This window comes from Syngnathus leptorhynchus, chromosome 4 (genome assembly GCF_054491065.1).
Source record: "Syngnathus leptorhynchus isolate UIUO chromosome 4, UIUO_Slep, whole genome shotgun sequence".
In the NCBI taxonomy this organism is placed as follows: domain Eukaryota; kingdom Metazoa; phylum Chordata; class Actinopteri; order Syngnathiformes; family Syngnathidae; genus Syngnathus; species Syngnathus leptorhynchus.
Window position 1 is genome coordinate 7834643 of NC_141198.1, and position 19365 is coordinate 7854007.

The window sequence follows — 19365 nt, forward strand, 5'->3', positions numbered from 1 at the left end:
TTTTGTGGTTGAGGTGATTCTGAAGGGCTCCATATAAGAATAGGAACAACAAGAGAAATCTTCCTTTATGAGCTGCTAATGGTGCACAGGTTCTATTTGGCAAAGGGTGTTATCACTTTGGACAGATGGCACAGGAAGAATTTTTATTGTCAAATATCATCCAGCACAGCAACAGTTAAACTGTCAAGTCAGTTGACTATCGTCATCCATGAATGTGTACTTTGTATATTGAATTTTGGGGGAGGAAACATTGTGGCTGTTTGATGTCCCCAGTGAAAGACAAAAAAGGCTATGATAGAGGCAAGAGCTTGACTCATAATTTGCTTATCAACCAAATTTCAATGAGCAGACATCTTATTTTTAGTGTGTACTACATCTTATGCCAGTTCAAGAGCATAATGTGGTTTTAAACGAAGCATGAATCTCCTAAAATGGTCATCACTTACCATCTTTTTTTACCCCCTCAAGTTTGTGAATCGGCTCCTATCCATTGAGGCCTGAAGGCTTTGATTCATGCCAAGTTTGCCTTGCGTGTTCATTTTAGAGAAATTATCCTTCACTGATAATGAATAACCCTTCAATTCTCCGTCACCCCTACATGAGAAACACTTGATTAATCAAAATGTGTGTATGCGTGCGGGTGAAGCAGTGGAACAGAACTTACAAACTGGTAAAAATACAAGTCCCCACTTTGTCATGCTTCAAATCAAGCTAAATTAATGTCTCAAATGCGCAATGTGGGACTGAGCTAACCGGGCTGTGAGTGTTGACTGTTGGTTTCATTTATTTATTTTTTTAAATAGGGTATGGCAGATCAAACATTAAAACCTGTCTAAAAAGTGGTAGACGCCCAATGTGGGGCTCGAACCCACGACCCTGAGATTAAGAGTCTCATGCTCTACCGACTGAGCTAACCGGGCTGTGAGTGTTGACCCTTCGTTTAATTATTTTTTTTTTAAATAGGGTATGGCAGCTCAAACATTAAAACCTGTGTAAAAAGTGGTAGACGCCCAATGTGGGGCTCGAACCCACGACCCTGAGATTAAGAGTCTCATGCTCTACCGACTGAGCTAACCGGGCTGTGAGTGGTGACTCTTTATTTCATTTTTTTTTTTTTAAATAGGGTATGGCAGATCAAACATTAAAATCTGTCTAAAAAGTGATAGACGCCCAATGTGGGGCTCGAACCCACGACCCTGAGATTAAGAGTCTCATGCTCTACCGACTGAGCTAACCGGGCTGTGAGTGTTGATCTTTTGTTTCATTTTTTTTTTTTTTAATAGGGTATGGCTGATCAAACATTAAAACCTGTCTAAAAGGTGGTAGACGCCCAATGTGTGGCTCGAACCCACGACCGTGAGATTAAGAGTCTCATGCTCTACCGACTGAGCTAACCGGGCTGTGAGTGTTGACCCTTTGTTTAATTTTTTTTTTTTTTAAATAGGGTATGGCAGCTCAAACATTAAAACCTGTCTAAAAAGTGGTAGACGCCCAATGTGGGGCTCGAACCCACGACCCTGAGATTAAGAGTCTCATGCTCTACCGACTGAGCTAACCGGGCTGTGATTGTTACTCCTTTGTTTCATTTTTTTTTTTTTTTTAATAGGGTATGGCAGCTCAAACATTAAAACCTGTCTAAAAAGTGGTAGACGCCCAATGTGGGGCTCGAACCCACGACCCTGAGATTAAGAGTCTCATGCTCTACCGACTGAGCTAACCGGGCTGTGAGTGTTAATCCTTTGTTTCATTATTTTTTTTTTTAAATAGGGTATGGCAGCTCAAACATTAAACCCTGTCTAAAAAGTGGTAGACGCCCAGTGTGGGGCTCGAACCCACGACCCTGAGATTAAGAGTCTCATGCTCTACCGACTGAGCTAACCGGGCTGTGAGTGTTGACCCTTTGTTTAATTTTTTTTTTTTTTAAATAGGGTATGGCAGCTCAAACATTAAAACCTGTCTAAAAAGTGGTAGACGCCCAATGTGGGGCTCGAACCCACGACCCTGAGATTAAGAGTCTCATGCTCTACCGACTGAGCTAACCGGGCTGTGATTGATACTCCTTTGTTTCATTTTTTTTTTTTTTAATAGGGTATGGCAGCTCAAACATTAAAACCTGTCTAAAAAGTGGTAGACGCCCAATGTGGGGCTCGAACCCACGACCCTGAGATTAAGAGTCTCATGCTCTACCGACTGAGCTAACCGGGCTGTGAGTGTTAATCCTTTGTTTCATTATTTTTTTTTTTAAATAGGGTATGGCAGCTCAAACATTAAACCCTGTCTAAAAAGTGGGAGACGCCCAGTGTGGGGCTCGAACCCACGACCCTGAGATTAAGAGTCTCATGATCTACCGACTGAGCTAACCGGGCTGTGAGTGTTGACTCTTTGTCTCATTTTTTTTTTTTTTAAATAGGGTATGGCAGCTCAAACATTAAAACCTGTCTAAAAAGTGGTATACGCCCAATGTGGGGCTCGAACCCACGACCCTGAGATTAAGAGTCTCATGCTCTACCGACTGAGCTAACCGGGCTGTGAGTGTTAATCCTTTGTTTCATTTTTTTTTTTTTAAATAGGGTATGGCAGCTCAAACATTAAACCCTGTCTAAAAAGTGGGAGACGCCCAGTGTGGGGCTCGAACCCACGACCCTGAGATTAAGAGTCTCATGCTCTACCGACTGAGCTAACCGGGCTGTGATTGTTACTCCTTTGTTTCATTTTTTTTTTTTTTTTAATAGGGTATGGCAGCTCAAACATTAAAACCTGTCTAAAAAGTGGTAGACGCCCAGTGTGGGGCTCGAACCCACGACCCTGAGATTAAGAGTCTCATGCTCTACCGACTGAGCTAACCGGGCTGAGTGTTGACCCTTTGTTTCATTATTTTTTTTTTAAATAGGGTATGGCAGCTCAAACATTAAACCCTGTCTAAAAAGTGGGAGACGCCCAGTGTGGGGCTCGAACCCACGACCCTGAGATTAAGAGTCTCATGCTCTACCGACTGAGCTAACCGGGCTGTGAGTGTTGACTCTTTGTCTCATTTTTTTTTTTTTTAAATAGGGTATGGCAGCTCAAACATTAAAACCTGTCTAAAAAGTGGTATACGCCCAATGTGGGGCTCGAACCCACGACCCTGAGATTAAGAGTCTCATGCTCTACCGACTGAGCTAACCGGGCTGTGAGTGTTAATCCTTTGTTTCATTTTTTTTTTTTTAAATAGGGTATGGCAGCTCAAACATTAAACCCTGTCTAAAAAGTGGGAGACGCCTAGTGTGGGGCTCGAACCCACGACCCTGAGATTAAGAGTCTCATGCTCTACCGACTGAGCTAACCGGGCTGTGAGTGGTGACTCTTTATTTCATTTTTTTTTTTTTAAATAGGGTATGGCAGATCAAACATTAAAATCTGTCTAAAAAGTGATAGACGCCCAATGTGGGGCTCGAACCCACGACCCTGAGATTAAGAGTCTCATGCTCTACCGACTGAGCTAACCGGGCTGTGAGTGTTGACTCTTTGTCTCATTTTTTTTTTTTTTTAAATAGGGTATGGCAGATCAAACACTAAAACCTGTCTAAAAAGTGGTATACGCCCAATGTGGGGCTCGAACCCACGACCCTGAGATTAAGAGTCTCATGCTCTACCGACTGAGTTAACTGGGCTGTGAGTGTTGATCCTTTGTATCATTTCTTTTTTTTTTAAATAGGGTATGGCAGATCAAACATTAAAACCTGTGTAAAAAGTGGTAGACGCCCAATGTGGGGTTCGAACCCATGACCCTGAGATTAAGAGTCTCATGTTCTGCCGACTGAGCTAACCGGGCTGTGAGTGTTAATCCTTTGTTTCATTTTTTTTTTTTTTTTTTTAAATAGGTTATTACTAGTCTCATGCTCTACCACCTGAGCTAACAGGGCTCCTAATGCTATTTAGGAGTTTTCATTTTTCATTCATTTTTTTTTCAATAGGGTATAGGTAAAAAATCTGCATCCACATTCGTCCTCTGAAAGACATTAATTGAACGAGTGTGTGAAGTATGAAAGTTCTAACATGAGGTGGTAGGTTGATCATAGTATTTTTCGTGTAATTACAACGTAAGCAGTCTTCTTGCTAGCACATGCCTCTGTAAATAAGGCTGTCTCTTTTGGAGAAGCTTTTCTCTGCTCAGACTTTCTCCCATACCATGCAAATCTGGTGTTATTTTTTCAATAAAAAATTGATGGTGTTTGGTGACAGAGGTGTGGCCAGTGAAATGTGATGTGTTTGTTTCTTTGTCAGTGAGGATGGGTTAATCAGTGGTAATGAATTCTCCCCTTGCAAGATGTGTTGACGCCCTCACACACAGGAAAAAAAAAAAAAAAAAACTTTGCTTCCAGGTATGGCTTTGTCTCATTCTCACTAGATCAACTTTCTTCAGCACAAGACTACCTGAGACCCAGACACCTCCAGGCTCTGACATATAATCTGAGCCTGTCAGGGCCTTTATCAAACAGCATCAATGGGTGTGTTGGGCCTTTCTCCACAGTCCTGCAAAACATTCCTCCGACACGTCCCTGTGCAAGAGGCATATCGCCTGTCTTTTATGGCAGCTTTGCTTGAGGGTGGAGGTTAGGGGGGGAGGGTGCGATAGAGTTCCTCCTTTACATGCCCTTTCATTTATGAAAGTTATCCTTACCTGGAATCGTAAAAAACTTCTTTGTATTTCATCTACTGAAATTAGTCACCAATGATAGTGCTATTCACCTTTAGTATTCCTGCTTTGCACACTTATTTTAGCTCAAACCTTGAAGGCTTTTGTGCAGCTGATGATCAAGTGAGAGGGATTGAATCCAAGCAGCAGTGTCACTGCACAGGACTCTAATCATACCACTCCTTCTAAAGTAATGTCTGTACTCTCATGAATTGAACTGCGTATGAGCCTCAGTGACTGAGCTATCATAAACTAGCAAGGAGCCTAAAGCAATTTGAAATAGTCACTTTGCAAAAAAAAAAAAGGCCGACAGATCAATGTTACTAACAGGTTGAGCAGATCTTAAACCTTCCATTATGAATTTGATTTGCATATTTGCAATGCTCTAATGGCACATTCGATGTAGATAAATTTAACACACAGCTTTTGCCTAGCTATGCTTTTCAAGAGTCAAGACAAATAATTAGCTAATTGAATTTCATGGTCGTGCGAATGCATCATTTGCGCTAAAAAGGACATTTGCTATGGGCTCATCTTCAGAGTCTATCAGCTGGTGGTCTCATGAAGATAATGATTTAATGCTTCTGAATCACATTCATTTGTGTCCTTGTGCTTTTTTGTTCTGCACTCTTGTTACCATGCTGCAGTCAAGTATCCAAAAGAATCGACTGAACACTGTGTGTGTGTGTGTGTGTGTGTGTGTGTGTGTGTGTGTGTGTGTGTGTGTGTGTGTGTGTGTGTGTGTGTGTGTGTGTGTGTGTGTGTGTGTGTGTGTTTGTTGTGCACATATGTGCTTGCGTGGGTGCGTGCGTATACATGTCTGAGGTCTTAACACCTCTGTGACTGGTATCTGAAATGCATTGCCTGGAGCAGCTCGGAAAAAAAATTGGTGATACATATTTTGTGTTTTTTCTTGTTTTGATTTTCCTGTTTCCTGTGCAGCCACTAGGCCAAACCATGAATAAAACAGGATTGGAAACAAACAAAGAGTCGTCTTCAGGCTACTTGGCCCATAGTCAGAATGGGATGTGGGTTCAACTTTGAGGACCACAGGACCGGCATTTAAGTGGGAAATTCCATTTTAACATGATCCCATATAATTAAGAACAATTCTTCTTGAGCTGACTTTAGATTCTTAAAAGTAGAACAAGACTAAAACTAGCAATAGTGGAGGATGTTGACCACAACATCATTTAATCCTGCTAGTTGAAGTGCAACTAGAAAAGTTGAGCTCTTGGAATGTGTGGTAATTTGTAGTGGTACTGAATAACATTCGAGGCCTGTCTCGGTCTTCAGAAATGGATTTGTGTGAAGGTTTTTGTGCATTTTGATTTGCTGTAATATGCAATTCAGATTTGGAATCCAGGATCCGACCGGCATTGACTTGTAAAATCTTTTGGAAGAAAACCCGCACACTATGTGCAAGTGTGCTATCAAGTTCTGCAGCCAGAATCCAGGACCAGAAAGTTAAAGGTCCTCGCACAGTTTGGCTTTAGCCACAGGTGCTTCTACTCATTCGGCAGGTGAAGGAGCTGCTGGAAGTTAGCTCGTGTTTACCTGTCGGCTTGTTTACCTTGGAAGTCTCTGGGGAAAGGATTTTACTTTCTGGACCCAAGTGTTATTTCGTTAGAGTGAAGTTTGGGGATGGATATTTTGCAACAGTTTAGATACTTCTCATAGAAGTAATTTTTGGCCTGCTAGCTGCTCTTTCAAGCGCGGTTTTTCTCTTGCGTGCATTTATGCTGGCCCCCGGCCGGCAGAGGTGGAATTGGGTGGCGCTCGGCAAAGAAGAAATTCAAACATTGACATTCCTCGCTGCACAAGACTTACACCCACTTTACACTATATTTGTGAAAAGACAAAATCAAGGTCCTTGAACCAACTCACAAAGGAAAATAAACCATAGCAATAGCTGTTTTCCAGGAAATAGTTTTCCCTAACTGCATGAGGCACCACCCATAATTTTGTAACTGCCTGACATTTGAATTCTTTCTCAGTGTCAAAGAACTGAAGTATAATATCCCAACCGCTCTGCAATATGCCTTCCAATTATCATTCAATTATAACAAAATCGAAAACTTTCTTTGCTCAATTTTTTTTTGCATCCTTGAAAGATAATATCCTGATCACAAAAAAAAAGAAGCCTCACATCATGTAGACAAGAAATCGCCATAGCAAGAAAAAGTAGTGCAGATAGTAACTGCATGGATAATCCAAATTTGCTATAACAATGTAGAATAATACGCTGGACTATCTCCTTCTTTGTGCTTGTGCTTTGGAGACAGAGGACATTGTGTTTAACTGTTGACTGCCTGACTGATCTCGTGAGGACTCCTTGCTTGTGATTGTGTCAACAGAGTCCTTGTGAGGGGAGGGAGCTTGGTAATGCCTGGCACGGGCCATTAGCACCATGCAAGTCTCCTGCTGCTTCAATGGACAATTTTAGGGCCATTAGCGCCCTCTTGTGTTTTCTTACCTTTATTTTTTCAGTATTGTACAGGACAACGCTATAATTCCATATATTTTCTATACTGCTTATAATTTTTATCATCCCTTGAAGACTGAGAGTGAGAGGTAGTGTACCTCATGTCAATCACAGAGATGATACAAAAAAAAGTCACACATTATTACATCTTTGGTTAATATTGAGCCAGTGAATCCACCACATTTCTGGACTGGAAACGTGAGGACAATTATTTTTTATTTATTTTATTTGTTTTCCAGAATAAAGTTATATTCAGTGACGGCATCGCAGGGGCAAACCCCACAAATACGGTTCATAGAGTTACTTTCCTTTCTAAAGTATTTTACATTTTTTATCAAAAGTATGTTTTTCCATTTGGTCCCAAAAACCTGACACGTAATAATTTTTTAATAAAAATTGCAACTTTGGATGAAATTCAGTTTAGCCAGGCAGCACTACAGTAAAGACATAATTGCCTTACAATTGGAGGTTGTAGGTTCAAATCTGGCTTTGCATTTTCTCCCTTTAGTTTGTGGGTCATGTGAGTACCCAAAATGTTCCTTTGGTTAAGAGAGTTAAGGCAGGGTTAAGACTCGAAATCATCCTTCGTTGTTAACGTGAGTGTGGATGCTTGTTTGTCTATTGTATGTTGCCACTGTGGTCCATGATGCCTATTATAAAATATAAAAAATTGAGTTTTTGTCTACCTTTAGCCTTTTGTGCAGTCTTTGAGTGATCGTAAATAATTGAGTGGTTCTTCTGGTCCCATTGCAAGAAAGCATCATTTCTCGCTGCACAGTTTCTGTCGCAGCATAGAACGTGAATCAAGGGAAACTGCAGAGCAGCCAGGAGACTCAAGAACCCTCTCGGTTCCCCTCCCCAACCCATCCTTCTCTCTCAACTGGGCACTCAGCGTTAGTGCTGGGCTGTTAGGCAGTGTGCTCATTGCCTGCCATCACAGCACCTGCTTTTCTGCTCACGTTGCTTCACCTTCTCCTTCTGCTCAAACATGACGGAGATTGGACCAAGATACCTCCGTGTGATTCACTTGCTGGTTTTGTGTCTGTCTTTCTGCCTGCCAGGAGACACAAACACAAAAAAGGCCATCAAGATAGCCCGCTGTCCTGCGACCTGTTCGTGCACCAAAGATAGTGCTTTTTGTGTGGATACCAAGGCTATTCCAAAGAGCTTCCCACCTGGCATCATTTCTCTGTGAGTTGAAACTATTGTCTCCCTGCTCTTACTTGCTTGAAGTCATCAATGATGTCATTATGTCCTGAGGAGTAAAATGTGTGTGTGTTTGATCAGATGAGAAAATACAAAGCATGTTATTTTATAATGCAATGCTTTCTGTGTTTGTATACATTTGCAAATTGCTGTCATATTATAAGCATGGAACTCAGCAACATCTTGTTGCTCCTTGCAATAGATTAACTGTCTGTCCTCCAAAGATCTCTCTATTGAATGAAATAATACTGAATCCTTGCTGCAATGGTTTGTTGAGAGCTTCTGTTCACGTGATGTGGACTCCAGTAGTGCATACGGATTTCAAGACAAGAAGGCAAAGTGACATCATTTTGCAAAACAGAAGTAAGAAATGAAGTTGTGTGTTCCGGTTTGGAAAAGATTCAATGACATTCAAATAATCCAGAGAAAAGTCGGGTCAACAGTTGGGAAGGAAACCTCATAAAGCCACATGACATTGTGAATTCCGCCACTGCCAGTAAAATCAGCTGTTGTGTTAAAATGTTAACAAATGTCTGCACAGGACGATGGCGAACGCAGGATTTACCACGATTCCCGAGGGAGCTTTCTCGCACCTTCACCTACTCCAGTTTTTGTAAGTGTATGACAACAACAGCAGTGTTTTTCATCTGAAGTGTGTGTGCAACAGTCACTTTCTCTCAATGCCCCGCCCCCCTACTCCCCCCAAGCAATAATGTCAGATTTGCACACAGTTCATGCTGCGGTTTGTGATAAAATCTTTTAAAGCACTTTAGCAATGAAAGAACTCCAGCCACTTGAAATGAATGGCATTTGAAAACAGTGGTGGCATAGCAGGAATACGAGTAGTGCTTCTGTCATCCCAGATAACTGAAAGCCTCAGTTGTGCCCTGACAAAGGCCTTTTTGTCTGTCACATTCAATCATGAGTGTGTGTGTGTCTTATTTATGTGTGCAAGCTTGCAGTTGTTTGCTTCAACTTTTCATTTTTCAGTTTGAGTGATGACATTAAATGTATTGTGATGACAGTGGAATGTGCATTTTACTTGACCGGCTCTATTTTTGTGGACAGGCACATCTTCACATTTGTTATAATGTTTGTTAATATTTAATAAAATGTTAGTGAAAATATGCACATGTCCAAAAATGTGGGTGCATAATCACAGTAGTTGACTGGACATTTTCTCAATGTGTCAAATTACTTTTGTTATGTCCGCAGACTCTTGAACTCCAACACATTCTCCACCATTTCCGATGATGCTTTTGCTGGGCTGTCTCACCTCCAGTACCTGTGAGTAAAATGTTCATTTCTTTACTTGAAGTTTCTTTTGACAATTGGATGTGTTTAGATGGTAAATGTAAATAAAAAGTTAGGTTTATCAGATACTGACTTTTTATGTGTGCCAAACAAGTCCCAAATTTTTCTATTTCAGGTTCATTGAGAATAACGAAGTCCAAACTCTCTCAAAATATACCTTCCGGGGATTAAAATCTCTGACTCATCTGTGAGTATGTCATCACTCCTGGCATGCCATTTTGCAGTATAAACGAGCTCATTTTTAGTATAGTTCTTATTATTTATTATTATTTTTATTTTTATTTTATAGTCCTTCTTCCGAGCATTGTAAATGGAGGCGTGACATAAGAATATCTTGTCGTGAGACACCAGAAGGCCCACTCAGCTGCTCCTTCTTCCATTTGTTTTACTTTGGCATATACTGAGGACGACCTGTAAATTTAACAACAAAATAATTGTATAAATCATCAAGTGAACTTTTTCAGATCCCTCTCAAACAACAACCTCCAACAGCTGCCCAGAGATCTGTTTAAACATCTGGACATCCTCACAGATTTGTAAGTGTTGATTTGTAAGCATGTTGGAGTTGACCCGTTGGAGAGATCCTGTCATGCTACTCCGCACTCAACTACTAAACTGACTCGGTCAATCGTTGAGATAACTCATTGGTTTCAGGGACCTGCGAGGAAACTCCTTCCGCTGCGATTGCAAGATCAAGTGGCTGGTTGACTGGATAGAAAAGACCAACACTTCTGTTCCTTCCATATACTGTGTAAGCCCTTTTGAATTTCAGGGTCGCAGGATCCACGACCTTGCCCCGAGAGACTTCGATTGCATCAGTGCAGGTTTGAACTTTTTCATTTTCTGTTTGAAGAGCAAGTTTGCAGTTTATAATTTGCTCTCATTCTCTGTATTTTCTTTTTCTAGATTTTGCCATTTATGAAACGTTTCCTTTCCATTCTGTGTCTGTGGAGTCTTATGAGTTTGGGGGAGATATGTTTGTTGCCTTCTCTCAGCCTGAATCAGGTTTCTGCACTCTTTATGTGTGGGATCATGTGGAAATGAAATTTAGGACATTTCAGAACATTACCTGTAAGTTATGGAGATAAACACGCCAAAAATTACAGTTGGTCTATTTTGTCTTTTATCTGTTGTGCCTTTCTTATATGTGTTTTTGCAGCTCGTTCAGCTTTGTACTGCAAACCAGTGGTGATAAACGACACGCTTTACATGGTTGTGGCTCAACTTTTTGGTGGATCTCACATCTACAAGTAAGCTTTGCAAGCCTCTGTTGCTATGTGGAAATTCTCTACTGGTTTTAGGATTGCAACCTTCAAATAAATAGTGTGGCATGACATACTACTACAAACGAATACCCATCCATCCATCCATCCATCCATCCATCCATCCATCCATCCATCCATCCATCCATCCATCCATCCATCCATCCATCCATCCATCCATCCATCCATCCATCCATCCATCCATCCATCCATCCATCCATCCATCCATCCATCCATCCATCCATCCATCCATCCATCCATCCATCCATCCATCCATCCATCCATCCATCCATCGAGAATGAAGAATGTGAGGCCTTTTGTTCCAATTACAGGTGGGAAGAGGACCCTCTTCGCTTTGTGAAGATACAAGACATTGACACAACTCGAGTGAAGAAACCCAACTTTGTGGAGACATTCCAGCTCGATGGTGAATGCTATTTTGTAGTAGCAGACAGTTCGAAGGCCGGTTCAACCAGCATTTATCGATGGAACAGCAATGGTTTTTACTCACACCAATCCCTCCATCCTTGGCACCGCGACACCCATGTGGAGTTCCTCAACGTCGGAGGAAAGCCTCACCTCATCCTCTCCAGCGCCACTCAACCACCAGTGGTTTACCAGTGGAACCGAGGCCAAAAGCAGTTTGATTTCTTCTCCCAAATCACAGAGCAAGCTGACGTGCAGATGGTCAAACACTTCTGGGTTCGGAAGGCGCTTTATCTTTGCCTCACACGCTTCATTGGTGACTCAAAAATTCTCCGCTGGGAAGGCCAGCGTTTCATCGAGATCCAGACTCTTCCCTCTCGCGGCTCCATGGTGGTGCATCCCTTCACCGTGGGTCTTCGGCAGTACCTTATCCTTGGGAGTGATTTCTCATTTTCCAGAGTGTACTTGTGGGATGATCTCACTCAGCGCTTTCAGCCGTTCCAAGAACTCAATATGAGAGCCCCGAGGTCCTTCACCTTCATGTCCGTCGACAATAAGGACATAATGTTGGCTGCCAGCTTCAAGGGCAATTCTCTTGCCTACCAGCACCTTCTGGTTGATCTCAGTGCAAAATAGAAATGTGAGAGACAATGTGTTGTGCCAACAAAAAACAAAAACATGCAGGAAACATGCAGGAGTATTCAGGCGCATCTCAATAAATTAGGTGTGGAAAACTTTATTTACTCAGGTTAAATAATAATTTATTTCGGAAGAGAGGAAAAAACAAATCATGCTGCTTATAGATAATAGATCCACTATACACACGCACACCCACGCACACACAAGATCAAATATTAAAATGATTTATGGAATTTTTATTTAGTTTTTAGTTTAATTGTATTTTTCTATATCCATCCATCTTCTTACCACATTAAAATACTTTAATTTGTATAATCTTGATGATTATAGTTCACCGATAAATCATATACTGTATAACGAGTATGGATGTGTTTAGCTTTTTGATTTAAACTACTAAAGTAAATTTAATTTTTCTACAATTGTAATTTATTGAGATGCACTTGCAGTGAGGTTTTGCTGTTTCACGGGATGTTGTAAATGACTAACTTAAAAAAAGTTTAAAATATATTACTCATAATACAGCCTCAGTGCTATGCTGACTGAAATGCCAAATCACGGTTTCTGCATATATATTATTGTTGAAATGGATGGATGGTTGGATGGATGTGCATTTATTGAATCAGGCACTGGAAAATTATGTTTCGTCTGATAACTAGTAAAAGTGATATACTGAATGTTATGCATGTAAACTTTTAAAAAGCTACAATTAGACAACAACAGATTTGATAAAAGGTGGCTTTGTGTGTCCCTAAGCACATTTTGGCACTGATTTGAATTTTTTAAAACTTTTTTTCCCCAGCACATCAGTTTTGAAATATCTTATTTATTTTTTTGCTTTCAAATTTGACCTTTAAAAAGCTTGTGCATAACCATTTACAGCTATGACAAACATTTGGTGTGCTAGAGAAAAACTAGGGCAGATGTGAAAATCAAGGAAAAGGTGTTCTTACAAATCTGATAAAAAAAATGTAAAAAATGTCAACCATTGTTATCAGCACAGCACTTCTGAGTTTGGATGCTATATCCTCATGCATGTTTAAAAAAACGGTTTTGCAGTAATACACATTTGATTTAAGTGTCTTTAAATACAAGATGTTTGCAGAGAACCATTTTGTTTTCATTATATTTTCTAACTTTTATTTAACCAGCAAAAATCCCATTGAGATAAAAAAAAAATATATATTTTGCAGGGCAGTCCTATTCAAAAGGGAGCACAGTTACACAATGAACATGTTACATTACACACATTGAACAAAACATTGCAAGCAGTTAGTCTGTACATTCCTATTAACATACAGACTTGATTAATTTGCAGAATTTCAGTATTGAGTTAATTCCACCTGAAACATGAATCATAAAGTAGAAGTGTTGCGATAATTCAGTCACGGAGATTTATTTGCTTTCGTTTAGTGACGCGCTCCGAAGATGTGACGTCATTTGCTGTTGCCGTCTCCACGAAACCGCGTAGAATAATAGTCCGCCCTCGCTCCTGTTGTTTTCCCCGTCTCCTGCATGAGCTTTCCGATGGGAAGCATGAAGATGCTACAAAATGAAGGAACGAGGAGTTTGCAAATAAATAAATAATATTTGCAATGAGGGCACCCATTTCCGGAATCTCAAGCTGACACCGGAAGTGCTATGACAAATACCCGCTGTTATAAAATGTACTAGCGCTTACTATTAGAATGCCAACAAACATGACGGGCGCCGTCAAAACGACACTGCCTTCCGAATGGGACGACGACGAACGGATGGATTTTCTATTCTCCGACTTCAAGGAAAATCGCGACGTCAACACGATGGACTGGGACAGTAAAATGGACTTCTGGACGGCCCTGATCGTGCAAAGCTGCAGGGACCGTCGTACGGTGTGTGTCAATCTGCAGGACCTCAACAAGACTTTCAGTAGGAAAGAAAAATCACCTCTGGGCTTGACGACTGTCATCCACTCCATGTCTAGGTAAATACTGTGTTTTATTTTTTATTGGGGGGGGGGGGGGTAGTCTACAATATCTGCTCCCCATGCTAATGTTGTTTTTCTACGCATGCTTTTTCTAGGTTCGTGCTAAATAATAAACGTGCATGTTGTTTTATTTAAACTATAAATTAGCCCTACATGTGAATTGTTTCAGTCTTCTACAGTTTAGTCAATATCTGTTACATACAGATCTGTGTATCCAAACAATACATCTGCAAAGTATTCACAGCACTTCATTACATTTTATGTTAGCACCCCAAGAAAGTAGTAATACATTCACATTTCCCCCTCCAAATACAGTTCTTTGGGGAAATGTTAACACATTTGATACAAAATAAACATAACTAACAACAAATGATGGTTTTGTAAAGGTTTTTTGTGTGGCCTAAGGATACCTAGTCCAATACACAACCTTTGTAAAGAAATATAAACAAGCGTTAAATGCCTGGAAAGTGTTGCTGTATAAGGGCTTGACAAAAAAACAACCTAATTGTATAATGTATCAAAAAAGCACATTTGAGACATGAACTTGTAAAACAGGATGAGAGCTTCTTTCAATAAACAACAATATAATAGATATGAAAGGGAAGATATGATGTTTCTTTTGAGGTGCATGTCTGTGGCGATGCTTAGTTAATTAACGTCCATGCTTTTCCATTCCCTTTTCTGGGACTGTCACTTTGGATAGTTGCCCCATCCAACATGGCCGCCACGTACATCCGTGACAACAGCAGCGTAACCTTGAAATATGTGTACTAGTATGTGCCAGTAAACAGCAACCAACAGACTTTGACAACTACTGCATCAAGGGGTGGAAGGACACTATTTCCTGTCAGTTAAATTGTGGTTCCACTATATTTCCATTTCACCTCATCCAGATGTGGGAAGCTTCAGAGGGAGTCCGAGTTTGCCGCCAACGTTGATTGCGGCTGGTTGTCCTGGGGTGTTGGTCTCCTGTTGGTGAAGCCTCTGAAATGGACCTTCTCCTCTTTACTGGGGGGAAGCCGACTACCTTCGGAGGAGTCTTTTGTTGTCATCGACCTGGTTAAGGTGTGTTGCTCATCTTCCGTTTATGTGCAGAAGAATCAGATCAGAAAGACACTGGCCATAAAATAATACAGATTGCAGATTGACAGAATTTCTTTTTGTAGAGCTGGCAGTTCTCAATGAGGAAACCCTAAGTGGCCATTGGCATAACACGCCATGCTCCATTTACATGCTGAAGACATTACAAATAAATGCACATCTGAAATATAAATTCCCTCACCATAAAATCAAAACCCTGCACACACTTACGTAATTATTCATCCAATGTCGGTGAAAGCACGGTGTTCAAGTTTTTTTTTTTTTTTACTCCTGGCCTGCACTAATTTCTGTGCCGGTTGATCAATCACAAACAGATAAGGCTGCTATTTTCAATGCTTTTTTTTTTTTCCTGCTCACTCCAGTCTTTATTGTTCTTTCCAGGAGAAAGCAGCCGAAGTTCTCCAGATTTACCAAAGCAGTGAATTTGCAAATCGCTCCGTCATGTCATTTCAAGAACTGTGTACACTTTCCTCCAACGTGTGTGCCGATGAAAGCACCATGTGCATGGCTCTTCTGCAGCTCCAGAGGGAGAAACAAGTGGCGGTCTCCTTGCATGAGGGGGAGAAGGTAAACTTCAAAACTCATCACTCAACAAACAACTGCTTATTCTTCTTTTTCTCCTAGCTGACATCTTATGTTTTGTTTATTTTCTGTTTATTTACAGATTGTTAAATTTTGCCAAGCTGGGCAGAGTCGCGTCTCCAGTGTCAGTGATGTTGATATCGGAGTTTATCAGTTGCAGCGTAGTGAGAAACTTCTGGTGGAGCGTCTGGACAAACTGGGCCTGGAGGCTGAGAAGTACATCCACTACTCATAAGTCAAGTCAAGTCAAGTTTATTTGTATAGCCCTAAATCACAAGCAGTCTCAAAGGGCTTCAGATAGACAAACAATTGACAATTATTCTCAAAGCATCCCCTGATGTTGAGCTCCCAGTTGTCAGGGTTCAAGTAACGCTGAATCGTGTCTCAGCTCGCAAGCATCACGTGATGAAACAATCTATTTTTTATGGTTGTTTAATTTAAATTTCACTTGGCTAGCAGTTTGTTTACAAATAATAAACAAAATCAAATGTCTATTCTATGTCCCATTGACCATTTTAAAATCTGTAAAGTGACGGTATTTTAGTTTCCCTACCATTATTGAACAAAGGCACATATTTGAAAAAGTAAAGATATTGCAGGTAATGATGATTTCATCACAATCCACTCACCAGTGTATTTTATCAGTGTGAAATCTGGGCCTATTTAGTTTCATTCTGTGGATACGCCCTCTCGTGATGCAGTCCTCATGTCTTTGTTCGACTTACTGCTTGGTCAGCACTCACTGAACACAATTTTTAAGGCCAATTTCTCATAAAGCTCTTTCTTGTGTTCAGGTGCAGAAAAGAAGCAAGAGCTTTACTTCGAGAAGGGAAGAAAACACAGGTGAATGCTTAAGATGCTCCAAAACATGATTCAAGCCAAGAGCAAAGAAATGAAATTCAGTCCATTTCGTGCTCCCATTTATTGTCCCTTCAACAGGCACTGAGGTGTTTGAGAGGCTGTAAAAGGGTGGAAAAGAGAGCAGACAACTTGTTTGGGCAGCTAGAGTCTATTCGAGGCATACTGGATCGCATAGCCCAGTCGCACACCGATAAAATGGTAGACCGTTAAAATAACAAATAGGCTGAAAATCAACATTCGCACCAAGTACTAAAAGTCTGTCTTGTTCTTGCAGATTCTACAAGCTTACCAAGCGGGAACGGCCAGCCTCAGACTGTCTCTCAAGGACGTGACGGTGGAAGGTGCAGAGAGCCTTCTTGATCAAATCCAAGAGGCAAGTTCATTCGAAAACTTTGATTGCTTACTTTGGATTCAGTCGGACACATCTAAAACAAAGCCTTTATCATTGACACAGTTATGTGACAAACAAGATGACGTGAACCAAGCCATATCTGGAGCATTCACCAGTGGAGGTACGTCAAATTGTCCTTTCCTCATAATCGGATCTACTGTACTGAGATTTTCACATAATGGTCAGGTGTGTGGTCTTATTTGCAGGATGTCTCAGAATCCTTAATTTTTATTTTCCAAAAGGCTTTTATTTCAGATTCCTCAACTCTGTCGTTGAAATGTACTAAAAATTTAAACATTCATGAATAAGCATAACAACCCACATTTGGTTGTCATTGCAATGTTGGCTATATTATACTGCCAAGTCAAACATTTTTAAAAAGAAAATGAGATTTAATATCCATGGATTTTCTGATCACGTCTGAACACCAATCATGTCTGTGCATCAGTAAAGTGCAGAATGACTGAAAAAGTTCATAACCGTCACAAGGGAAGGGCGCCACTATTTGAGGAAGTGTTGTATCTTATCACTATTTGTTTTTTGTAGATGATGACGAGTTGGAAGACGAACTGAAATCGCTATTGGATGAATCCAACACGATTTCTGAGATTCCAAGCGAGCCCCTGCCGAGCATCCCGGGTGACGACCTGTTGGATTTGCTACCCGCCGTCCCTGACACGGACATGAATGTCAACACCAAGCAGCTGGAAGAAGAACTCAAGCAACTGACTCTCTGAAGATACAGGTGGGCTGTCATTTTCCATCACTAAGCACAAATGTTCAAATGATTTTTTTTTTCCTACCCATGCAGGATCTCTGCAGCACAAGAAATGAAGCTTTGTGCATAGCTAAGGCAAATAAAGTGACCTGGAATTGTTACTATGTAAAGCCAGGAGCAGTTACCTAGAAGCGAGAGTAACACTAAAGTTGTTACAAAGTCAAGACAGGTAGTAAAGCACTTTCCTTCTTTCAGTCTAAATTCCTTTGCAGTGGGTGCGTGCCAAAGAAGAAAAAAAAAAAAAACTACGCTCTTATCTGGATGTGAAGCCTGTGTGAATTCCAAATTCTCATTTGTTTCTGAAATACTGTGTACTCTTTGATATGCTTTTAATTCATTTCGAGTGTCTTTGACAAAGAGAAGCAGTTTGTCCTTGAGTGTATGTATGTATAGTTATAGTAAAAGATTGTCATGTTTTTCCTGTCTTCATTTTGTTTGCCAAATGTTTCATATCAAACTACACGCATCGCTCGTGTACTCAAGACCGAGAAGATAATTTTACTCAAAAGATTTTTTCTGCCAATAAAATGTATTTTAATCACACTGGTGTTTTTGGTCAGCTTTATGTCAACTAGGTGGATGTATTGTTTGCCCTCACTCTTTGCCCTCTTTAAAATATTAATTTTCAGGCTCTACATAGCTTTATAGTTTTAACCACCAGGGGTCACCGTTGTGCACTGCACCAAGTCAATCACTTGTTTCTTTTTTAACTTTGACTACTTTGAAATGAGATTTTTCACACATTCGTTTTTTTAATAATTATAATAACAATAGATTAAAAACTAGAATAAAAATGCAGTCTTCATTGTCTACTAATAATTGCAATTCAGGTCACACATTCATCAAAACATTGTAAAAGAAATACATTATTAAATAAGAAATAATTGCCGTTGTGGTTTGCAAGTCTGCCTCACAGTTGAGATGTTCCACAGGCCCTCCAGTGAATTTGTGTGTTCTAAGACCTTTTTTTTGTTTTGTTTTTTTCCCCCCCCCCAAAGGTTTGCTTGTATTTTTGTTTAAATGTGCCTTCCGATTGTCCGCTAACCACTCTGGGTGTAGAGGGTCAAGTGAGAAGAGCTCTTCTTGTAATTTATTCACAATTACATAATAGAACAGCTCTGACCTACCTATTTTGTTTTAATGCTCTCACGTATAGTAGTTGTTGAGTACTCAGCAGATTGCTATGTAATAATCTGGCCATGCAGACATTTTTTTATAGTTTAAAATTCCAGAACAATTTACTTAATGTCTGCACACAATCATAGGTAGATGGAAATAATCTCAGCGCTAGTTTGTAGATTTCTTCTTACTTTACTAAACACATTTTTCAAGATACTTACTTAAACATGTTTTCATGTCAGGGGAAAATATTTTCTCAATAACTCACCACTTGTCACCTCCAAAAGTAAAAGCAAAAACCGTGTTGAGCACTGAAATCAGCTACCGCGGCCACACTGCAGCTAGAAGGGAGCGGGCAGTCTTCTGACCACCTATTTGGAATATTGTTTTTCTTTACAGGGGAGCTTTGCCAAAACAGGATATATAAATAAAGGCCTTAGACATAAGAGCACTTTTTTTCTTCTGATAGAACAAAGGCAGGAATCATCCCTTTTGTATCTCCCGTGAATGACAAATAACATTTGATGAAACCTAAGGAGATGAAACATTCATGCAGAAGCAAG

General features: G+C 40.3%; 2 protein-coding genes and 19 non-coding genes across 23 annotated transcripts; 2 read left to right on the forward strand and 19 right to left on the reverse strand.

The window, feature by feature from the left end:
• Positions 1-847: 847 nt before the first annotated feature.
• On the reverse strand, positions 848-920 carry trnak-cuu (transfer RNA lysine (anticodon CUU)). Its single transcript has one exon. It is a non-coding gene; the product is annotated as a tRNA-Lys (tRNA).
• Positions 921-1007: 87 nt separating this feature from the next.
• trnak-cuu (transfer RNA lysine (anticodon CUU)) lies at positions 1008-1080 on the reverse strand. The gene has a single exon. It is a non-coding gene; the product is annotated as a tRNA-Lys (tRNA).
• Positions 1081-1167: 87 nt separating this feature from the next.
• trnak-cuu (transfer RNA lysine (anticodon CUU)) lies at positions 1168-1240 on the reverse strand. The gene has a single exon. It is a non-coding gene; the product is annotated as a tRNA-Lys (tRNA).
• An 87-nt stretch (positions 1241-1327) lies between these two features.
• Positions 1328-1400, reverse strand: trnak-cuu (transfer RNA lysine (anticodon CUU)). The gene has a single exon. It is a non-coding gene; the product is annotated as a tRNA-Lys (tRNA).
• An 88-nt stretch (positions 1401-1488) lies between these two features.
• trnak-cuu (transfer RNA lysine (anticodon CUU)) lies at positions 1489-1561 on the reverse strand. The gene has a single exon. It is a non-coding gene; the product is annotated as a tRNA-Lys (tRNA).
• An 89-nt stretch (positions 1562-1650) lies between these two features.
• trnak-cuu (transfer RNA lysine (anticodon CUU)) lies at positions 1651-1723 on the reverse strand. The gene has a single exon. It is a non-coding gene; the product is annotated as a tRNA-Lys (tRNA).
• Positions 1724-1811: 88 nt separating this feature from the next.
• On the reverse strand, positions 1812-1884 carry trnak-cuu (transfer RNA lysine (anticodon CUU)). Its single transcript has one exon. It is a non-coding gene; the product is annotated as a tRNA-Lys (tRNA).
• Positions 1885-1972: 88 nt separating this feature from the next.
• On the reverse strand, positions 1973-2045 carry trnak-cuu (transfer RNA lysine (anticodon CUU)). The gene has a single exon. It is a non-coding gene; the product is annotated as a tRNA-Lys (tRNA).
• An 87-nt stretch (positions 2046-2132) lies between these two features.
• Positions 2133-2205, reverse strand: trnak-cuu (transfer RNA lysine (anticodon CUU)). The gene has a single exon. It is a non-coding gene; the product is annotated as a tRNA-Lys (tRNA).
• An 88-nt stretch (positions 2206-2293) lies between these two features.
• Positions 2294-2366, reverse strand: trnak-cuu (transfer RNA lysine (anticodon CUU)). The gene has a single exon. It is a non-coding gene; the product is annotated as a tRNA-Lys (tRNA).
• An 88-nt stretch (positions 2367-2454) lies between these two features.
• trnak-cuu (transfer RNA lysine (anticodon CUU)) lies at positions 2455-2527 on the reverse strand. Its single transcript has one exon. It is a non-coding gene; the product is annotated as a tRNA-Lys (tRNA).
• An 87-nt stretch (positions 2528-2614) lies between these two features.
• trnak-cuu (transfer RNA lysine (anticodon CUU)) lies at positions 2615-2687 on the reverse strand. Its single transcript has one exon. It is a non-coding gene; the product is annotated as a tRNA-Lys (tRNA).
• An 89-nt stretch (positions 2688-2776) lies between these two features.
• On the reverse strand, positions 2777-2849 carry trnak-cuu (transfer RNA lysine (anticodon CUU)). The gene has a single exon. It is a non-coding gene; the product is annotated as a tRNA-Lys (tRNA).
• Positions 2850-2934: 85 nt separating this feature from the next.
• trnak-cuu (transfer RNA lysine (anticodon CUU)) lies at positions 2935-3007 on the reverse strand. Its single transcript has one exon. It is a non-coding gene; the product is annotated as a tRNA-Lys (tRNA).
• Positions 3008-3095: 88 nt separating this feature from the next.
• On the reverse strand, positions 3096-3168 carry trnak-cuu (transfer RNA lysine (anticodon CUU)). The gene has a single exon. It is a non-coding gene; the product is annotated as a tRNA-Lys (tRNA).
• An 87-nt stretch (positions 3169-3255) lies between these two features.
• On the reverse strand, positions 3256-3328 carry trnak-cuu (transfer RNA lysine (anticodon CUU)). The gene has a single exon. It is a non-coding gene; the product is annotated as a tRNA-Lys (tRNA).
• An 87-nt stretch (positions 3329-3415) lies between these two features.
• trnak-cuu (transfer RNA lysine (anticodon CUU)) lies at positions 3416-3488 on the reverse strand. The gene has a single exon. It is a non-coding gene; the product is annotated as a tRNA-Lys (tRNA).
• An 89-nt stretch (positions 3489-3577) lies between these two features.
• trnak-cuu (transfer RNA lysine (anticodon CUU)) lies at positions 3578-3650 on the reverse strand. Its single transcript has one exon. It is a non-coding gene; the product is annotated as a tRNA-Lys (tRNA).
• Positions 3651-3738: 88 nt separating this feature from the next.
• trnak-cuu (transfer RNA lysine (anticodon CUU)) lies at positions 3739-3811 on the reverse strand. Its single transcript has one exon. It is a non-coding gene; the product is annotated as a tRNA-Lys (tRNA).
• Positions 3812-8148: 4337 nt separating this feature from the next.
• Positions 8149-12004, forward strand: lgi3 (leucine-rich repeat LGI family, member 3). The gene is made up of 9 exons (XM_085910021.1): positions 8149-8351; positions 8908-8979; positions 9582-9653; positions 9796-9867; positions 10145-10216; positions 10335-10504; positions 10587-10751; positions 10840-10930; positions 11275-12004. The coding sequence occupies exons 1-9, from the start codon at positions 8149-8151 to the stop codon at positions 12002-12004; spliced, it is 1647 nt and encodes a 548-aa protein (XP_085766147.1).
• A 1505-nt stretch (positions 12005-13509) lies between these two features.
• Positions 13510-18226, forward strand: chmp7 (charged multivesicular body protein 7). 3 transcript variants are annotated; one of them, XM_085910928.1, is made up of 10 exons: positions 13510-13967; positions 14864-15035; positions 15453-15638; positions 15736-15869; positions 16448-16496; positions 16593-16712; positions 16789-16887; positions 16969-17026; positions 17452-17650; positions 17728-18226. In XM_085910928.1, exons 1-9 carry the CDS (start codon positions 13693-13695, stop codon positions 17640-17642), a joined length of 1284 nt encoding a protein of 427 aa, XP_085767054.1. In that variant the 5' UTR covers positions 13510-13692; the 3' UTR covers positions 17643-17650; positions 17728-18226. The 3 variants fall into 3 exon arrangements, with proteins under 3 accessions (XP_085767054.1, XP_085767052.1, XP_085767053.1); XM_085910927.1 differs by having other exon boundaries at positions 13511-13967; positions 17717-18226; XM_085910926.1 differs by having other exon boundaries at positions 17452-18226.
• The last annotated feature ends 1139 nt before the right edge of the window (positions 18227-19365 follow it).

What these genes read in the sequence shown, in the direction of transcription:
- lgi3 (XM_085910021.1), top strand. Translation starts at nt 8,149, where the DNA reads ATGACGGAGATTGGACCAAGATACCTCCGTGTGATTCACTTGCTGGTT. An exon ending in CCACCTGGCATCATTTCTCT is followed by an intron (nt 8,352 to 8,907) that starts GTGAGTTGAAAC and finishes ATGTCTGCACAG; the next exon opens with GACGATGGCGAACGCAGGAT. An exon ending in TTAAAATCTCTGACTCATCT is followed by an intron (nt 9,868 to 10,144) that starts GTGAGTATGTCA and finishes GAACTTTTTCAG; the next exon opens with ATCCCTCTCAAACAACAACC.
- chmp7 (XM_085910926.1), top strand. Translation starts at nt 13,693, where the DNA reads ATGCCAACAAACATGACGGGCGCCGTCAAAACGACACTGCCTTCCGAA. An exon ending in CCTTGCATGAGGGGGAGAAG is followed by an intron (nt 15,639 to 15,735) that starts GTAAACTTCAAA and finishes GTTTATTTACAG; the next exon opens with ATTGTTAAATTTTGCCAAGC. An exon ending in AGTCGCACACCGATAAAATG is followed by an intron (nt 16,713 to 16,788) that starts GTAGACCGTTAA and finishes TTGTTCTTGCAG; the next exon opens with ATTCTACAAGCTTACCAAGC.